The following is an 18853-nucleotide window of genomic DNA, read 5'->3' as shown; positions in this document are numbered from 1 at the left end:
TAGGGTTAGAATACACAGTTTGTACAGTATACAAATCATTATGTCTATGAAAAGTCCCCATAAAACATGAAAACCCAACGTGTGTGTGTGTGTGTGTGTGCGTGCGCGCGCGCGTGTGCATTCGATGACAGTTCTCAGAAACATGATACATTATATATCTGTCCCACCAGATCCTCCACTGTTTCGAGCAGCACACCACTGATCGTCTTCAAAAACTAGTCTTGCCAGTAACAATAAAGACTTGTTAACAATGTGCAGTGGTAATGTGTGAAACAGCCTTTACTCGATTCCGCATTTGCGCCGCCGTTTCTGTTAACCCATGTGTCGCTATTACTTCTCCTATTGGAGCACGTTTGGAGCTGCCCTTTTCTCCAAAATGGAGGACATTCTATCTCTGAGTGCTCTGTGCTCCAAAGCAGCTCCCTCCCTTGCGTTCGTCAGGCCCGCTTTATACAGCCCAGTTGTAAACAAATAAGAAGTAAACTTGGCCAAACTCTGAGAGAGAACTCTTTGACTACCTCTGTTTTATTTTTTCATCTCCCTTTTACAAACCATTTCCAGATATTTTCCTTTAGAAATGGCAGTGATCTCACTAAGACTTGTAGAAAACCATATGAGTGCCGGGGTTAGCTGAGGACACGAAAGCACCTTGGCAAACATACAACTTCCCTATTAGAATCCAAGATACATTTTTCACATCAGTGAAATGCCTGTGTACTCGTTTATGCATTTAAAGAGACACGCTGAAAAGATCCTCGCGATGTGCTCGTTTTGTCTTATGCCTATACACGCTGAAAGAGAAAAAAAGAACAAGGCTTTTATATGCATGTACAAAAAACAAACTCCCTGACCCTTGCTTATGTTTTACCTTGGGAAAGCAAAAGTAGTTTGCATTGTGGCAATGTCATAGTGAAAATACATTCTTGCTTATTTATTTCCCAAGTGTAGCTTCACATCGAACTTTAGGCAGAAAAACATTCACCAAGTTAATGCTGCAACACATGACTGACAATTATGTATGCAAAAGGGCGGGAAAGAGTTGTTGGCACACTCGCTGTGGAAAATCCCCATTGTACCAAAGCAACTCTTCTTTCTGAGGTGAATGTTACTAGTCCGCCAGGTGAGGTCTAAACCTTGCTGCCTAAAACTGGTTTTCCTGATGTGGGCGTGTGAATAAGATAGCGCGAGTAAGTGACGCTGCCTCATTCGGGGCATCTGAGGTGAACGGCGTACAGTACAAACTACAATGTGTTACAAGTAGGAAAAATGCATCACTGGGAATAAATCAAGGTGGAAAGCACAAGGACGTCTCCGTCACTGAAGCAGCTGCTGTTCAAGGAAACACAATTACACTTTTAGAGAGGCACATGTACAAAAGACAAAGGGGTTTCAACTTTGACCTGGATTTTGCATACAGTCGAGACCTATATTAAGAATTCCCTTTTAAACCCGCAAGCTGTTGCGTTCAAGCATTCCCGCTCACAACTGTGGAGCCCAAAATCCCAAACTTGACAGGAATCAGAGATCTAGCCTAGTCTCTGTGCAATCTGGTGAGTCCAATCAGCCCTATCTCCACATTCTTAAAAATAGCGTGAACATTAGGAAATCACTCATCAAGACGAACCTCGTACGCAGGGAAAAAAAGAGAATAGAATTTATTCTTCTAAAATAAAGCCTAGAGGGGTAAGGGAATGTTCAGCTCAATTAGGAAAAGTGGATAGCTCACTAATTCTGATAGATCTCTCAGATTAAATTGTCAAGTAATTACATTGCAAGCATTCACGAAAAGCAAAAAAAAAAAACTGAAAAGAAATAAAAAACACAACTTCACAGCCCAATTACAACCCAATTCTAGATGTTAACGCAAGCATCTAGGTTTCATAGCCTCAACACAACAAAAAACAACAGGATTTCACAAACTGTTCTGCGATCAGTGTGAAAAGCAAACTGTTTTTGAGTGTAATAACATATCTTATCTCGCGTTTTCTGTCTACGTGGGATATTTGCGTCGTCTTTAAGCCATTTTTACATATGGATGTATTTTTGCAAAAGAACTGGATAGAGGGGTCATATATCTTTATTGTTATGGATAGATCCATGAAAGAAAGCAGGCAAAATCAAAGTGTGAACAAATTGCCACTGTCTTGTGTCTGACCATTGTTACCATGGTTTCCCCTCAGGCTATGTCATGAGTTTTGATGTCAAATTGTTCTTCTGCGTAAGAGAAACATCATCATGTATTAAAATGCGTACAATAAGATACGGTATTTGAATGGATCTATTCTAAATGAGCCGTAATTCTCAACTCAATACGGAACTTCATGTTCTGACTTTTAGTTTTTATGCCTATTGGTTTGTCTTCAGTGACATGTTAAGGGCATTTTGGCACATTTACATGTTACCAGTAATTTGTTGAATTTATCTTCAAAAAAATCAAGAAAAAACAGCCCTAAAGTAAAATGACTCCTCCTACTGGTTAGGCCCTGAACATCATAATAAATAAAGAATTCTTGTTTATGCATGTTTGCATAATTAAAACCTTAGCATATAGACATTATGTTAAAATAATACAGGATATCAATTCGGGAAGGAGTGTGGTTAACCATCCTATGGTCCAGGATTTCCTCAACCCATGTGACACAGACACAGGATACCAAGCAATCAAACTGAATATAACATGATCATTATGATACGCAATATTACACATGCCAGGCTGAAATTTAGCTGTTGCAACTATACCATGAAGAAAGCAAAGCTAAAAGGTCAAATGCCTATAATAGATTTTTTTTTACATTACCCTTCCCTCTTACTATCACAATACATAAGAATGGGTATTAGGAAATTTGTGTAAGCTTAAAATTGTATGGACATTCACCCCTGCACTTTATGGTTTACACACGTGTGTGTGTGTGTGTGTACGTTTTACTATCCCAGTGTGGACTTCAACCTGAATGCACACAGACTCATGGGGACTTAAATTGAGGTCCTCATGAGGAAACAAGCTTATAAATCATACAGAATTATTTTTTGTTGAAAATGTAAAACTGCATTAAGTTTTCTGTGATGTGTAGGTTTAGGGGTCGGTTTGTGTGTGTGTGTGTGTTGTGTAGGTTTAGGGGTTGGTTTGTGTGTGTGTGTGTGTGTGTGTGTGTGTGTGTGTGTGTGTGGTGTGTAGGTTTAGGGGTTGAGTTAGTGTAAGGAGACAGAATATACAGTTTGTACAGTATAAAAACCATTAAGTCTATGGAGAGTCCCCACAAAGATAGTGAACCAGACATGTGTGTGTGTGTGTGTATGTGTGTGTGTAATGTAAAGTATAGCTGTCGTCAGTTCTGCATCTGGGGGTTAACAAGGACATGTGTGTTTGGCTCTGTTTTATTCTCTCATTCTCCTGTCCAGATTCTCACAAGATTCCTTAAAGAGGAATTATCTGACCTTGACATTTAATAACATTAGTGAAGGTCACTGTCCAAACTGGTTAAGATATCTCTGCAATCTGACGTAGTAACCTCTGGTCTAATAGTACAGCAAACAGTATAACAAGAACAGTAATCACTGCTATCATGTGAGTATAATTAGAACAGCCCTACCCACTGTGATCAATCACCTTACAATATCATTGAAATTTTGTATTTTTTAATTGTAATTTAGCATATTTTTAATGCGTCATTCTGTCAAATAATCAATAGCAAGCCAACTGACAAACTCTTAGTCTCGGCTGTGGCATGTGAGCATTATGTTTGAAGCACTAAGAGGGTTTGATGTTTCCAAAATAAACAGCACACAATGCCTTCTTTTGATCTACGAATCCCAATATTCCTAAGATCAGGATTTATTTGTTGTCTTTTGGTCAAATTTATCATTTCAATCTCCCCAAAAATAGACAAAAAGAATGTTTAACATTTTTTAAAAACTTTTAGTGAACATTAAGAATGGGATTATATTAGTTGCCACTAACTCTAAGTCTACAAGTATTAATACTGCACCTATGACTGGCTAAATTAATAAATCAATAATCACACACACAAATTAAACCACTCTGCTGTATCATTAAACATCCACAAAAACTGATCAAAGGTCAAGGAGTATGAACTGAAGGTAAAAAAAAAAAAAAAGCACAAATCATGATCACAACCTCTTATATTGCCACAATAATGATTAAACTCAATAAGTGTATCATTATATATAAGCAACAATCAATATGCCCCTCAGATCAATAATCGCACTAATAAACACATTAATATTTAGTGCAGACAAATAAGACAGGTAAGATAAAGCCAAATAAAAATACAGGCTTACATATTGATAATTCATGTTTGGGAAAGCAGTGCTCTTAGTTAATGTTTAGTTGATGTATATGATACAACATATTATGATACAACTTATCAACAATACCTTATTGTTTAAATAAGAAACATAAAGCCACTTAAGAATAATCAACTCTCATGTATACCACCTTAAAAGGCACACACATCTTTACAGACAAAAGTGTCACATATTTCCAAGCATCACATAACTGAGCAAGAGCTATAGCCTCATTACAGAAAAGTAATAAGAAAAATCTCGTTTATGGTGCATTAACACATGAAAATCAATTCCAGGAGGAGCATTGCTATATCTATAGTGCGACTGCTGGGACTTCCAGTGTATTTGTATTTGCGACACGTTCAACTAAAAAGTTTATTTTCGGATTTTGTAGACACTATCGTATACTAACGTAAAACATACATCTCAAGGTATCTGTCACGCATACAGCAACTTAAAACTCGGTAAAGCTGACAGACAAACAACCTGCACGCAGGCAAGGCCCTCCTCCCCAGCATTCACTGCCCAGATCATCCATGAAGAATTGAAAAAAAAATAATTAATACACACACGCGATTAAAAACGGATTTCAACTGAATTAAACAGGTGCACAATAAAGAACAACGTGTAGCCTAAGCAGAGCAGTACACGTGGGGGAGAAGCTTTATTCATTAACTAATAACCTATATAACTTGTATTTTCACAAAATGAGCTGACTAAAATAAAAACCTAATTTGACATGATATAGAAAGAGTTAATTTCCTCGACGTTGCCCTTACCTGCAAAGACACGAAGAATTTTACAAAACCATGAAAAAGGAGGCCGGTAGCAGCTAAAGAGAAAAAAAAAAGTATAGTCTGGGGAAAAAAATAAAAAATTGTGAAAGACATATTGTTTCTAACATGCATTTGCAATAATATTAGAAGCAAAAAAGAGAACGCTATAATATTTTATGAAGATGTTGCCATACGTTAATGCACGCCTAGCCTACACATCACCCTCTTCTGAATCAGATGCAAAAGATAGAGATGAAAGTTTTCATCGTGAAACTGCCGACATTAAGTAGGTTAAAAAAAAAAAAAAAAATGTTATTCAGACATCCACAGGTTTAGGAGACTGGCTAACAGTTCCAAGCTAGCAACAAATATAGAGCAGCACACAGGGTTAATATAACAGAGGCCATGATTTACACGTGCAAACCTCTTTTTTTAATAATGCAATCTGCCTCTACTCCATACACACCAGCACTTTACTTAAAAAAAAATCACACACAAAAACGTTGAATTAAGTATAGGCTATTTCAATAGTTGTGTTTTTGTATCAATAAGTAAAGGGGTGCAGTCAAACTTCCAAGGCCGCATTGACCGTCTGAGAGACTGGCAAATTCAAAAAAATAAAAATAAATAAATAAATAAATAAAAAAAGCAAACTACACACTGCTAACATTTGTAATAAAAATAGGATTTTTACATTTTGTTTACAGCAGGGTTTTTCTTCTTTCAGCTCAGATAAAACATCCCAATAATCAAAGTAGCCAACATCGGATAGAATCTCCCAACACAACTGACAACCTTTTCATGCCATTTGCTATAAATACACAGATTATATAAGCCAGACATTTTATAATACAGCGTCGGGAAACAGAGGGCATATGATAAATTAATGAAAAATGTGTCTGGTGTGTTTTTCCACTGCATGGTTCTCATACCCGCCGTCTCGTACTACACACAGATAACAATACAATCAGCGCTGTGATCGGACGCTGCTCGAAGGCCCCGTAACCTCCAAAAATTGAAGAAGCGCTCCTCTCCGCTTTGCCATATTAAGTTTTTTTGTGTTAAAATGGCCGAGTGATTTATTGTTTGCTTAGCCTACAAACGCGTGCGTTATAGGCAACAAGCTGGCACTTCACAACACGGAGTCAAAAAGAGGTCATTCAGTAAGTGCAAGCATTAGAATAGACAGAACAGATGGGCATTTATCTAAATTTCGGTTTCTTGGTACGAGGACTAATATTTCGGGTCACTTCGTTATACGCTGCGTATCCTAATTCAATGAAGACAAATAACGGACATGGTAAAGCGCCAGATACACTCCCTACAAAACTCCATAGGCTACTTTCGAATAGAATTTGTCCGACAGCGTCTACACAAAACAACAATACTGGTAACAATTATGTGTGCCTCGGAGAGCCCGAAACCAGAGGCTAGCGCGCAAATCTACCGGGGTCAATAAAATATTAGCAATAGCCCGGAAAGGACTCCAGATAAGCGGCTGAAATGTTAAGAATTATCATTTCTATCTCGTCTGTATAGCGAAGCAGATCATTTAGTCTCGTAGCGATACAATTCTTGACACTTCACTCGCGGTTAGAGCGGGTGTTATTCTATCAAATATTTTGGTCGTATGTAACGTCAGGGAAGTCCCTAGCGGCTCCGTTGAGTCGTATTGAGCTTTTCGTGTCATGGTTCAGTGTTACGTTTAACACTTCGCGAAAATATCAAAACACACAGCCGACTGAAATAATACGACTTATTAGAAACTACAGGCAAAGTCTCGATAGCCCGACAAGTGTTAAACTAATAGAAAACGAGTGATCAGGCAAAGGAATTATGGTCGAGACGTCACTTCGTAATCTTTTTGTTTAATTCCAGACAAACATGAGATGTTTAGAGAGAACTCACATAATCCAGAGTGCCAATTCTTTCACAACTAAAACTGTAATTTCGCGAAGTTTTCTTCAAAGCTGCTTTATGTATGAAATACTGATGAGCAAGTCTTACGTTTGAGCTATTAGTTCACGCTCCATGCTTAAGTTTTTTTTTTTTTTTTTCACCACATTTCTAGGGAACGACTGCTATTACTCTTATAAATAGCCTAACATAAATAGTAGGTATAAGTACCCTCCCTCCCCCTCCCTCTCCTCTCCCTATTTCTTACCTGCTGCTTTACGGGTCTTTCTTCTCCAGTGGCTACAGCGCTTCACAGCTTTTCCCCAGGCAAGGACTGAGTTTATTAATATTGTCCCTTACTTTGTTTCATTTCTCACTTCCATCTTCTTTCATCTCATCAATAAACACACGCTGCAGCCTACCTTCGGAGAGGACATCACGCAGCTCGCTCGTGCCCTCCCATTTTTTCACTATTCGTCGAAGATTTTGGGCAGCCACGCCTTTCTACTGGCGATTGGAACAGAATGGACTTTCTTGAAGCACGTAGGTTGTGATATAAATCGTTCAACATGACTTTACCCCAATCGGTGAGCCGCACGCCCTCCCTTCCGCGCAGCGAGGAACGCTGAAACTGGCTCCATTGTGGCTCTGAAAGTGAAACTATTCTGCCTTATCCAATTGTTGTGTTTGAACCAGCATGGACACTACGCATCCTCAGTTTCTTAAATGATCGGTCACTGTACAAGTGCGCCGTTTTTCGCAGAGTATTTCGGTGCGTCCCTTTTTTGAGGAGCTTCTGCTTGATTCTTGAGCATAAAGAAATGCATACGTTACCACGAAAATACTGTTATTTGGCGCGAATGAAACTCCCTGAAATCCATGTCCCATCCTCGATCAAAAGGCCAGTCATCCGAGAATCCCTCATGTTGATCATTTATAGATAGCCTACTTTAGATTGGTTAGGGACAGTGTCAATAAATTTCTCCGAATTACATCTGGTCCCACATTGGATGATGACGCTGCCCGTCAGTTTGCAGACCAACAAGCTAGATTGTTCACCCCGTGCCTTTTACTTTATACGCATTTCTATTTTCTCATTTATTTATTTTTTAACGTCCCTAGCTGACCTCAAGGAAACGTAAGGAGAGTTGCTGACGGTAGTGCGGGCCAATCAGATCGTGAAAAGTGAGACCGAGCTTTTTTGTTCCCCAATGCGTTCACAGAGTCGTTGTGACAGACACAAAATAATGCAATAGTGGTTCACGAGTCCCCCCTCCCCCCGACACCCCCCAGTCTAGACAATGACAGGTGTGTGCGTGTGCGCGCGCGCGCGGTCGACTGTAGTCTAGACGAGGAATAATCAACCTTCAAGCCTAAGTGATTTTTTTTTTCATGCGCTATAGATAGATGCTCTATATAGATTATATATACATATACATATAGATTATAGATTATATATGTAGCAGAATAGGCTACAATCCTTCGAACGACTGATCCTGTCTTAGTGTTATGATAGCAGTGAACAGTAATTAACGTGAATATGATGTCGGGATATTGGCAGCGATATAGGCGAATTGTTTACGACGTCCCAGGTTTTGCGATGTCAAACGTCAAAAGAGGTCTATTACAAACCGATAACGTTACTTATATATCTTCTGTACATTCATTTGATAAAAGCTGCTCGACCTTGGCTCGCGTACGTTAAGTATTTCGTCACATGTAGGCTAACAATCCCTCTCCTCCATATTATTCCGCTTAGTAGGAGGTTTCCGTTGCTTGAAAGCTTTTCTTGACATTGAGTTCCCCCTTTCGGTTATAAACACGAACAGCAACGTTTCGCCGAGAGGTTCACCGGGGGACACGCACACCGTCTGCCCTACATAAAATGCACCCATTGTAGGCCGAAGTGTCAGCTGAGGACGACTAGCAACCTAGAAACAGCAGTTTAGCCCCTCCTTCCCCTTTGTCAGTCGTATTGTAAACGTTAGCCCGAGGTCTTCTGAGGTGGTTTCTTGTCCAAAAATAGATCGTAAAATTGGCATCAACTGCAAAAGTAATATCTCGACCGTACGAACACAGTGTTTTTGCTTTTTTAACAACCCTTTTCGGGACTCCTCACGATTCAAAGGCGATGTCCCGGGGAACTGTGCCCAATGACATCATTCAAGCCTTTTGTTTACAGTTGCTAGGGGTTACAGGGTGTCATTTCCAACCGTCCTGCTCGAGATAGAAACGCGGTCTCATTTCTCTATTTAGCATAAAACGGACTATAGACAAAAAAAGTTTGATTTTTGTTTTAAACTGAGGTAATGCATCTGATATCCTTTCTTACAGGGCGAACGCTAACTATTTGAGTTATAATGCTACTCGGAAGTACTCTTCGCAACTTACTTTTTGTATATATCGTTTTTAGTTGACTACATTAGCATAGACTTTGTGGGATGGCAGATTCTGTTCTATCAGGAAAACTGCTTATCACCGAGAGTGCAGAGAGCATTCGTGGTTCCACATCAGTGTTCACGGACCCTTACGAACGCTCTGTTAACTATATGGAGACTCATAATATTCTTCAGATTTTTCAGGTGAGAAAGAACAAAGCTTGCAGAGCTAACGTTACTGATATATTTTCTTACGAAGAAAATGGTAGACAGTGATGAATGGCTTAGCACAAAATGGCGAAGCACAATTCAGAGCTCTAACAGAAGTAAAACGGTTCGTTATGTTAAAATATTTAGTTTTGTTAAAATATTGCTGTATTTCAGTTTAATTTAATGAAACTACATATTGCATCATAAGTTCTACAGCATTAAAAGAGCTCTTACTAACAACCAATGTCATTTTAGCAGCAGAAGGCACCTTTTGATGCTTGAGACTTCCAAGACAAGCATTTAATTGTTTTGTGTTTTTCACTCACAGTCTCATTTGTGCTATTTCAGGACATCACAGAGAAACTGGTTTTTGATAGACCAGATGATCCACTTCAGTTCATGTTAGAACAGGTATTTGTTTGTTTATGTTTATTTATATATATATATATATATATATATATATATATATATATATATATATATATATATATATATTTGTTTCAGACAATATCCAAAATCTGGACAGATTTGAGTCTTTCTAGAATGATTCTTGATGACAGTATATTTAAGAAGGATAGAGCCTAATCTATTGGAGATATATAGCCTACTGTGTGTGTGTTGTGTTGTGTGTGTGCACCTACATAACTATATTTTGGGGACACATTTTTACCCAGAAATGACCAAAATCTCCAAAAACCTCCCTTTAGGGACCTCCTCATTTGTAAATCTGGAATAAAAATAAAGTAATTCAAGTTTTTTTTTTTTTTTTTTGAAAATGTAAAAATGCAGAAAGGTTTGTGTGATGGGTTGGTTTAGGGTTCGGGTTAGTGTTAGTGTAAGGGGAGAGAATATACAGTTTTTACAGTATAAAAACCATTACATCTATGGAATTTCTCCATTTAGATAGCTAAGATAGCTCTGTGTGTGTGTGTGTTTGTGTGTGTGTGTGTGTGTGTGTACACACGATATATGCAGTCTTATTTAAGAGAAAGAGTTTGATAAATATATTGCATGTTGTCACTGTCCAGGCAATTTAACGTGGGCTTGTAAGCATGATTTAAATGTACCTTTTTCATTTTATGGATTATATTTAATAATAAAAAGTGACATTTCTGAATAGCTGTGAACCATCTATCACAACTGACTTTACAAAAACTTTTGCAGGTGCAAATGAAGATCAAAATCCGTGATGAGTCAAGCAATACATTTGTCAAATCATAATGAATTCAAAAGCAAAGTAACAATGGCTTTGCAAGGAACTGAATCCATGTTTATACTTTTATTTATATATTTCTTTAAGCGTGAGGTGTGTTGGTTGCTGCAGGTCATTCAGTGACTCTGCATTGTTGTTGTTTCCAAGCAACTGTCTTCCAAATTTATCAAGTTTGACCTAAATATCTAAAAAAATATATATATTTAACTTCAGAGGAATTACTGGCAGGCTTTCTCTGGATATCGGAGCCACAGAATGGATTGATTTGCATGCTGGAATTATCACTCACAATTCTCAGATTGTATATTGTAATCTGAAAAAAAAACGAAGATAGAGCAACTTCTAAGTTTATACATTTTGCAAAGTATTCTCCATAACATTGTAAGCCAGGCACAAGCTGGCTTTTGCTCTGTACTCAAATTATTTTAGCTGCATAAATGACGTAAGTCTTTGTTTATAGTTGGCTCTTCTTACAGTGTATTTCTATAGTTATTTACATTTACTCTGGAGCAACATCTTGTGTTTCAAGACTGGTTTATTACATGCGTTCTCTTCATTTTGAAATGAAAATAAATGTCAAAATAAGTTGAGTTACATTGTCTATTTGCATTTATTGTGTATTTTTAAACTCAACTCTAATATGTATTTAATGAGTAAACGAGAGTAGAATACGATGCATTTTAACCATCACATGATGCTATAAGAATTTGTTAGTGAAGTAAAAACTATTAGGTTTTATATAGATGCTTTACCGGTTCTAAAAAAATGATTAATTTTTCAAAAGGGTTACAATTTTACATGTATATATATAAAAATATTGTACATTTTTTCACTGTATTCAAATATTAAACTGAATATTATTCTGCAACATAAGACTTTGGAATGTGATTCTTGTTCTTATATACACTATGGCCATTGTTTTATTTGAAATGTAAATTGTTCCTATATTCCAGTGACCTTTGACATGACACAGCTTACCCCTACAGCATGAAGCAAATAGTGTCCCTGAACCACTTTATTGTATGTTATATTTCTTTTCCATTTTTGCACACATCCTGAAATATCAGACATGATTTTCTTCTATTTTTTATAATTTATAATTTATTTGCCTAAAAGACAACTGCTGGTAAGTGGAAAAACTTACCCCATTCCCTTGTATAAGACATAAAAAAATATATATAAGAACTGCGTTCCCTTACATGATAAATATGGCATTGAAATGCTTAAGTGTATGTCACAGTGTACACAATACATGTGAAGTACTTTTATTATTTTGTTTAGAATGGAATACATACAATAAATCCAATGTGACTGAATACAAAAAGAACATATTACAAGATTAGTGTTCTTTGGTTACAATAACTGACAACATCATCATGATCTTTCATCCTTGTCTGCCTCAAAATACATTTTCTTCTCTGCTCTATGGTTTATATAAAATACGGACAGCTTCTTTATATTCTTATTTTTTTGAAACCTCACCATATTTGTTTCATACATTTCAGTTAACCAAGTAATCAGGAGATTTGAAAATATATATAAAAAAACTGCATATCCTACAATATCCACTAGAGAAGAGAACACATAGAAGCAATGTTTGAATTATTCAAGAACATTGACCTTTAAACCTTTATCTTCAAATCATTGGACTTTTACCCCAAACATTTGTACAAAGTAATTTTTACTCTTTAGAGTACAGTTTTGTATGACAAAACAAGACACTATTGAATAAATAAATGTTTGTTTCTTTGTTGATATTTTGTCAAACTATTTTAATAGTTTTATTTTCTCATTGGCTGGCATGTTGAACACCTAATTTCATCATGCAGATTTGTAGATAATTTATAAATGCTCCAACTGTAAACATAATATGATCCAATCATGATAAAGTAACAACAGACACAAAGACCTTCAGCTCCACAGGAAGGGAATTGAGTCGATTTAAACTGAGATGTGCTTGTACAGTTTGTATGTACATATACAGTAGGAGCATGCTAAGTTTCCCAGGTTTATCCTTAGGCATGTTTCAGTTTTCTTGCAAAGATAGAAAAAAAAAAAATCTCTGATATAAATCCTTAGCAGCAGCAGCAGCATAATTTTACACAAAGCTTAATACTTACAATTCTGATTATCAAGATTAACGGCATCTTGATTTCCAAGCATCACCATGTGTTCTATAGGGTACACTGACACTCGGGCACATTTGATAAGCTAGAAGTTTGCTAGTTATCACATGATGGCCAGTAACAAGTCAGTCTTATCTCACTCAATTTGCCTGTTACTTCTGTTGTCAAATATCATTGACCTCCTTTGTGGCTGGTAAAAGCAACTGGTTGAGGTCTCAAGCCTTTGTCCACTCTTTGGCAAAGTCATTTTATTACGCAAGGTCACCCCCTCAGGAGTTTTGAGGTTTTCAGCTAGTTCTTTTGCATAGACGTCAAACGGTGAGGCTTCAGCTTTAATGGGAGATAGGACTAGTTTGCCATCTTGCCCTACCGGAGGGTAGTCCATGATTGGAAAAGGGGGGCTAAACAGGATGAGACTTTGAGGTCTTGGGCGATTTCTGAAGGACGATCTCTGAAGAAGCGTTGAGCGCTCAGGTCTAGGACGATCCATAAAGGTGTCCCCATTTGCAGATCGCTTCCTTCTCAACACTGGAAGATCGGGAATGGACGTTGGTTTGAAATTCTCATTGCATGTCGCATTGTTCGTGGGCTTCTGTCTTTGAACCCCTGATGGTGCTTCACTGCTTGGCAGCTCCTCCATGTTGTCTTTGACTTTCTGGAGGGGAAGCGCAGAACCTGGTTTTCCCAACTTGCTCTTGGCAGGTTTCTTTTCAGGTGTACTCTTACTGACTTGATCAGTGCTCCCCTCAAGTAGGGCATGAGGTATGTGGCTGTACTGAACTTTTGGTGGGATAACAGGAACAGCTTTAGCTTGGCAGGTTTTGATCATGAACGCAGTGCGAACTGAAGACACGCTGACTGGTGCAGAGTTGCGTCGCATTGGTGCCTTGGAGCCACTCAGGAATAGCTCCAACTCTAGAGATGAGCTTCCATGCTTGGCTTCATGCGCCACCCATTCCTGTGCAATTGATTGCTTTGCACTTTTCAGATACTGACTGTTTGAGATGTCTCTGAAACCTTGGTGTCCTAAATCAAGGTTTAGGGAGCATGGCCTGAGTTTGGGTTTAATGTTTTCTTGACTTCTCTCCACAATGCAGAACTCGTGGGATGTCTGTCGGTGAAATCTCTGAGAGGCAGAAGAGCGCTTCTGTTTTGCTTTGCTCAAGTCTCGCAGTTCAGTGGTCTCGTCTGAATCAGTTAATGTCTTCAATATCTTGACCTGTGGAACGTCAAGTTTGTCTTCTTTGTCTCCCATCCACTTGCGGTTATCACTGTCAAAATGCGCTGTTACATGTGCAGAGCAAGCTCCATCAGTGTCTGCATTTTTGTTTCCTGTTGGGTTTACAAAGTTTACAAGTTCACAGGATGTTATAGCAGCCTCTGTTTGAGATGATGTAATGTCAATAAGCACAGTTGGTTCTTTAGCTTCATCCTTCTTGCTGTTGCGCAGCTCATCCACTTTTGGCTTATCAAGAATTTGGCTTTGAATTGCACGACATGGCATAGTCTCTTTTGGCGTGGGTAAGAGATCCTCAAGTTTTGGTGAGTGCAGAGGGCTTGTCACCCACTTCTTTGCAGAACACAAGTCTTCCCATGGTTCAACCTGATCCAAACCACCCAAATTACTCCCCCATGTGTCTACGTCATCTTGATGCAAAATTTCCAATGTGAAATGCTGTTCGTTCAGACAAGATGAGAGTCGTTCTAAGCTTCCCTTGATTCTTCCTGCTAAGTCAAGTTTCCTGGGTTCATCACTAACCTCCTTATTTCCTTTTTCACAAATATCCTTAGTTACTAATGGTTCTTTTGAGTCAGAGTGAAGAGCAGTCTGAATATCCGATTTTACATAACTGTTTGAGCGATCTCTCGAGTCACTTTTGGAAGTGTTGTCTTTCTCGACGGGATCTGTTCTTAGTTCCTCTTCACTGCATGGCTCTGCATCTTGGAGAATATCGGTTTCCTTTAGGTGGAGAAATGGGGAAAGTTGTAGACTGGTTGTTATTATGTTTTGTGACTCTAGTCTCTTGTGGTCTGTCCTGTCAAAATCATTATCCAAGTAATTCCAGCCACCATCGCATGACAACAATCTTTCAGGCAAATGCTTCATGACAGAATTAAATGTAGTAGCACCAGAATGATCAAACATTACGTTTTTGGTAAGGTCTATAAAGAGTCCCTTTGACGATGCAGTATTTGTGGGCAAACTACTTCTTCTCCGTGCTTGACCACTTAGCTTGAGACTGTCCTCGTTTCCAGTCATCTTGGTGAAGCTGGGCTTCACCTGTTCATCTAGCATATTTGTTTTAGCCTCAGTGACTGAAACTTTCTGTTGCATGCCAGCCGATGACACCTCGTTGAGTACTTCCTGTCAAGCACAAAGAAAAAAAAAAAAAAAAAAGGTGAGGACTGGTTAGAGGCATTTGTTCTAGTAATATTTCTGAGGCCACAATTATGTCTAAGACAGTGGGCTTGAAGGGTTACTTCACTTACATTTTTTAAATCTATCATCATTTATCATGTCATTATGTACTTCCAAACCTATTAAACTTTTGTTTACCTTTGGAACACAAATGAAGATATTTTTAATGAAACCTGAGAGATTTCTGTCCCTCCATTAAAAACCCATTCCACCAAATGTTTTTATAAAAATTCTAAACGTAATCCATATGAATTGCGCTGTCTTTTGAAAAGACACGATTGCTTTATATGATGAATTGACGGATTTAATTTGTATTCACATTTAAACAAACATACATAAGGCACTCAAATATGGAAAATGGAACCTCAACCGTACTCGACTGACGCACAAGATCAATCCTCATTGGTTCTCACACGTCAAGCAAACATTCTTGAGCTTCCATTTACCCTAAATGAGTGCTTTATGTACATTCGCTGATCAGTGTTTATATGTGAATAAAAGCCTAAAGCCTAAATTAAATCTGTTCATCGTATAAAGCCATTGTGTCTCTTAAACCGCCCGATTCACACAGTATGTTTAGAATGTCTTTATGAACTCTTTGAAGCATCAAAGTTTTGGTTACTTAGACTTACGATGGAAGGACGGAAATCTCTCAGGTTTCATTAAAAATATCTTAATTTATGTTGAACGAAAGTTGACGAAAGTCTTATGGGTTTGAAGCGACATGAGAGGGTGAGTAAACGGTGACAGAATGTTCATTTTGAGGTGAACTAACCCTTTAAACATTTTTTAATACATAAATTATGACCTAAATATAATTTAGGAGTGAATAATAGACTAGAACAGAATAAAATAGAAAATAATAGAAATGTGTATGACTATTATCTTTTCATCTTGGCTAGTTTTACATTTACAATGATTTGGTCTTGTTATATACTAGTAGTACTTCAATCTTATTAAAAACTACAGGGGTACAATTAATTCTGTTTAATTGATGTTTTATCAATTCAAATCATACCAGTTTGTCCAATTTTGTTATTTCTTGTTGTGTTGATGTAGTTTCCAGTTCTTCCCGTATTGCTTTAGTCTCAGATGACACCTGAGGTTCAAAATTCTCCACGCTGGCTATCAGCTCTCTCACTTCTGCATCCTTTCCTGAGAAAGTACAGATAATCAGTCAGGGTAGTAGAGTTAAAGGTGCAGTGTGTGGCAGCAGCATCACCAAACAGAATTGCAAAAATAATGTGATTGCCAATCACTTCCCTCATCAGCCATTACAAATCTGACAGTCTAGCCCAAACCCAAACACACAACATTGGTTGCTGTGCTGGGCTAGTCGGGATTAAAATCCCAATTTTTTTTAAAATCTATATATTAAAATGTAATTAATCAACGTACAAATGCAGATTTAAAATGATTCTCACTAAATTAAAATACACTTATATTCACACACACACACACACACACACGCGTTGTGTTTTCATGTTTTAAGGGGACTTTCCATAGACATAATGATTTTTATACTTTACAACTTGTATATGCTCTCCCCTTATATTAACCCTAGCCCTAAACCTACCCATCACAGAAAACGTTCGGCGTTTTTACATTTTCAAAAAACATAATTTAGTTTGATTTATAATCCATTTTCCTCATTTGGGGACCAAAAAAAAGGTATATTTTGTCTGCATAATGTAGGGCATACTTGAACCGCACACACACACACACACACACACACACCCACACACACACTAAAATCGTCATACTCTTTGTTGTCCCCAGAGTGATCGCATCTGTAATATCTCTTTCCCCTGTCTGATCCTCCTTCTCCATGGGGAAAGAGCTGCTGTTGCTATAGATACTGCATCCGCTGCCTCCACTGCTGTCACTAAGCGGGTGCTCTCGGTACCCAGTACTGTTGGTGTGAGCTGCTAGTCCAGTCTCCCAGTCTGTGAACGTAAAGTTCCCACTGCTGCCACTGATGTGGACAGGGAACCCAGCAGTGCCAATGCTTTCCCTGCGATGGGCTTCCAGAGGTCCGGCCTCCTTGGGAGGCTTAAAGAGTCCCCCTAAACCCTTGTCCCGTTCTTTGCCAGGTGCCCTGCAGGGGGTGCTGTTAGAGTTAATAACCGCAGACACACGTAAAGGTACAGACACTGCGAACGGCTCCGAGATGTTGAGGGCCTTCCGTTGGTGCCGCGGTGAAGACTCCAGGGGAAACAGGCTGCCTGGAAAAGACGGTCTAGATGATCCATTATTGGCAGATCCAGAATACAACATCCGACGGTTTTTAGGAGATGTGGGCTGGCAGCCGCTGCGGTCGTCACCTTTGAAAACTTTCAGCTGTTCTGGAAGAGTCTTCTGCAGTGGGGATAAAGGTGGTGATGAAGAGGCATTTGCTCCGTCTCTTTTCTCAGTCAGACATCCTCCTGAAGCATTATGAGGATCTAAGTCCGAATTTTGATCTTTTTTGTTCAGGTTGTAGTTGATATCTGAGCCCAGGGTTCGGGATTTAAGAACTGGGACGAAGATGCCATTGCTTCCTTCTGTTGGTACTTTGTCCTCATCTGAGTGGGATTGAAAAAGAGAAAACTGGTGGTGATTCATGAAAGCCACAAATATACCGCAGTCCCAAAAAGCATTTTCACACTTCAGCCACACCTAAAAAATGTTTGTATGACATAACACAATATCAAACCAATTTTTTTATTAGAATTAATAAAATAAAGCATTAAACTTACACTGTTTGTCAAAGGAAGCATGGCCTTAGTTATAGGCCTTCCATTAAATACATCCACTCAAAACCAGTTGGTTTTTACTTGTTATATTTCAGTCATACAGAGACTAATAAACAGATAAAAAGCCTTATAGGCTATAGGCCATGTGCCACACTGACACCTTAACAGACACCTAGCTTTTAAATATCTAATGTATTTTTATACAAATTTATATTATATGTATCTGTACAAACCTTTTGTTTTAAATAAAATAAAATGCACAATGACAGCACACTGAGGTAAGTATATTTATGGAGATATAGCCCCACCTGCTGCTGGAAAAGAACAGAGAGAATCCATGCTTTTGGATGGCCGTATTGCAGTTTTTTCTGTTTAAGAGAGGAAACAAGCATTAAAACATTTTACATAAAGCTTTTTACAATTTAATTTGACCATAAACAAAAACTAAATTAGCTATGATACGAAAATATAATTTTGAGGGCGGGGTAACCTGTCACTCACATGAGATCGACCCAATAGCAAACCACAACCATCCAATCAATTCCCGATAGACAAAATCAAGTCCCGCCCCTATTTTTTTATCTTTTTCGAGAAGCCGAGTCACAAATAGGGTTGGGTACGACAACAGGTGTTCTGCCAAATAATGCTACCTATACTATTGTGCTACCAACACTGTATTTGCATTATTTTTAGGGTAGGGTGAAAAATAAAGCCTCAAACCACATGAATCTGATAGATAGCATTTTTCCCTGTCGAATTGTGCTACCTGTTTTAATGGGAGGTTGCAAAATCTGA

The 18853-nt window shown here is 38.2% G+C and overlaps 3 protein-coding genes across 7 annotated transcripts in view; 1 reads left to right on the top strand and 2 right to left on the bottom strand.

The window, feature by feature from the left end:
* zbtb20 (zinc finger and BTB domain containing 20) overlaps positions 1–8223 on the bottom strand; it is a 68387-nt gene extending 60164 nt beyond the window's left edge. The window contains exon 1 of one of the 4 annotated variants that reach the window (XM_084413478.1): positions 7246–8223. The gene's annotated coding sequence lies outside the window, so the exon portion shown is untranslated. Of the gene's footprint in view, positions 1–6989; positions 7193–7245 lie in introns of those variants that run through there. The other 3 variants (XM_084413481.1, XM_084413480.1, XM_084413482.1) reach the window with 3 other exon arrangements.
* Positions 8224–8307: 84 nt separating this feature from the next.
* On the top strand, positions 8308–11498 carry tex55 (testis expressed 55). 2 transcript variants are annotated; one of them, XM_084413484.1, is made up of 4 exons: positions 8935–9283; positions 9391–9559; positions 9914–9976; positions 10730–11498. In XM_084413484.1, the coding sequence occupies exons 2-4, from the start codon at positions 9419–9421 to the stop codon at positions 10784–10786; spliced, it is 261 nt and encodes an 86-aa protein (XP_084269610.1). In that variant the 5' UTR covers positions 8935–9283; positions 9391–9418; the 3' UTR covers positions 10787–11498. The 2 variants fall into 2 exon arrangements, with proteins under 2 accessions (XP_084269609.1, XP_084269610.1); XM_084413483.1 differs by having other exon boundaries at positions 8308–9559.
* A 514-nt stretch (positions 11499–12012) lies between these two features.
* The window catches only part of arhgap31 (Rho GTPase activating protein 31), a 30085-nt gene continuing 23244 nt past the window's right edge, over positions 12013–18853 (bottom strand). The window contains exons 9-12 of the mRNA XM_084413477.1: positions 18367–18426; positions 17087–17887; positions 16342–16478; positions 12013–15269 (exon numbers count right to left, since the gene is read on the bottom strand). Of these exons, the coding sequence (XP_084269603.1) occupies positions 13041–15269; positions 16342–16478; positions 17087–17887; positions 18367–18426 (3227 nt within the window). The 3' untranslated portion in view covers positions 12013–13040. The remainder of the gene's footprint in view (positions 15270–16341; positions 16479–17086; positions 17888–18366; positions 18427–18853) is intronic.

Source organism: Rutilus rutilus (assembly GCF_951802725.1).
Source record: "Rutilus rutilus genome assembly, chromosome: 7".
In the NCBI taxonomy this organism is placed as follows: domain Eukaryota; kingdom Metazoa; phylum Chordata; class Actinopteri; order Cypriniformes; family Leuciscidae; genus Rutilus; species Rutilus rutilus.
The sequence above is the reverse complement of the archived record's forward strand: the minus strand, read 5'-3'. Positions and strand labels throughout refer to the sequence as shown.

Bases quoted from the DNA above. Each gene is read 5' to 3' on its own strand.
- tex55 (XM_084413483.1), top strand. From the start codon at position 9,419: ATGGCAGATTCTGTTCTATCAGGAAAACTGCTTATCACCGAGAGTGCA. The intron at 9,560-9,913 runs GTGAGAAAGAAC...GTGCTATTTCAG, and splicing joins ATATTCTTCAGATTTTTCAG to GACATCACAGAGAAACTGGT. The intron at 9,977-10,729 runs GTATTTGTTTGT...AAACTTTTGCAG, and splicing joins TTCAGTTCATGTTAGAACAG to GTGCAAATGAAGATCAAAAT.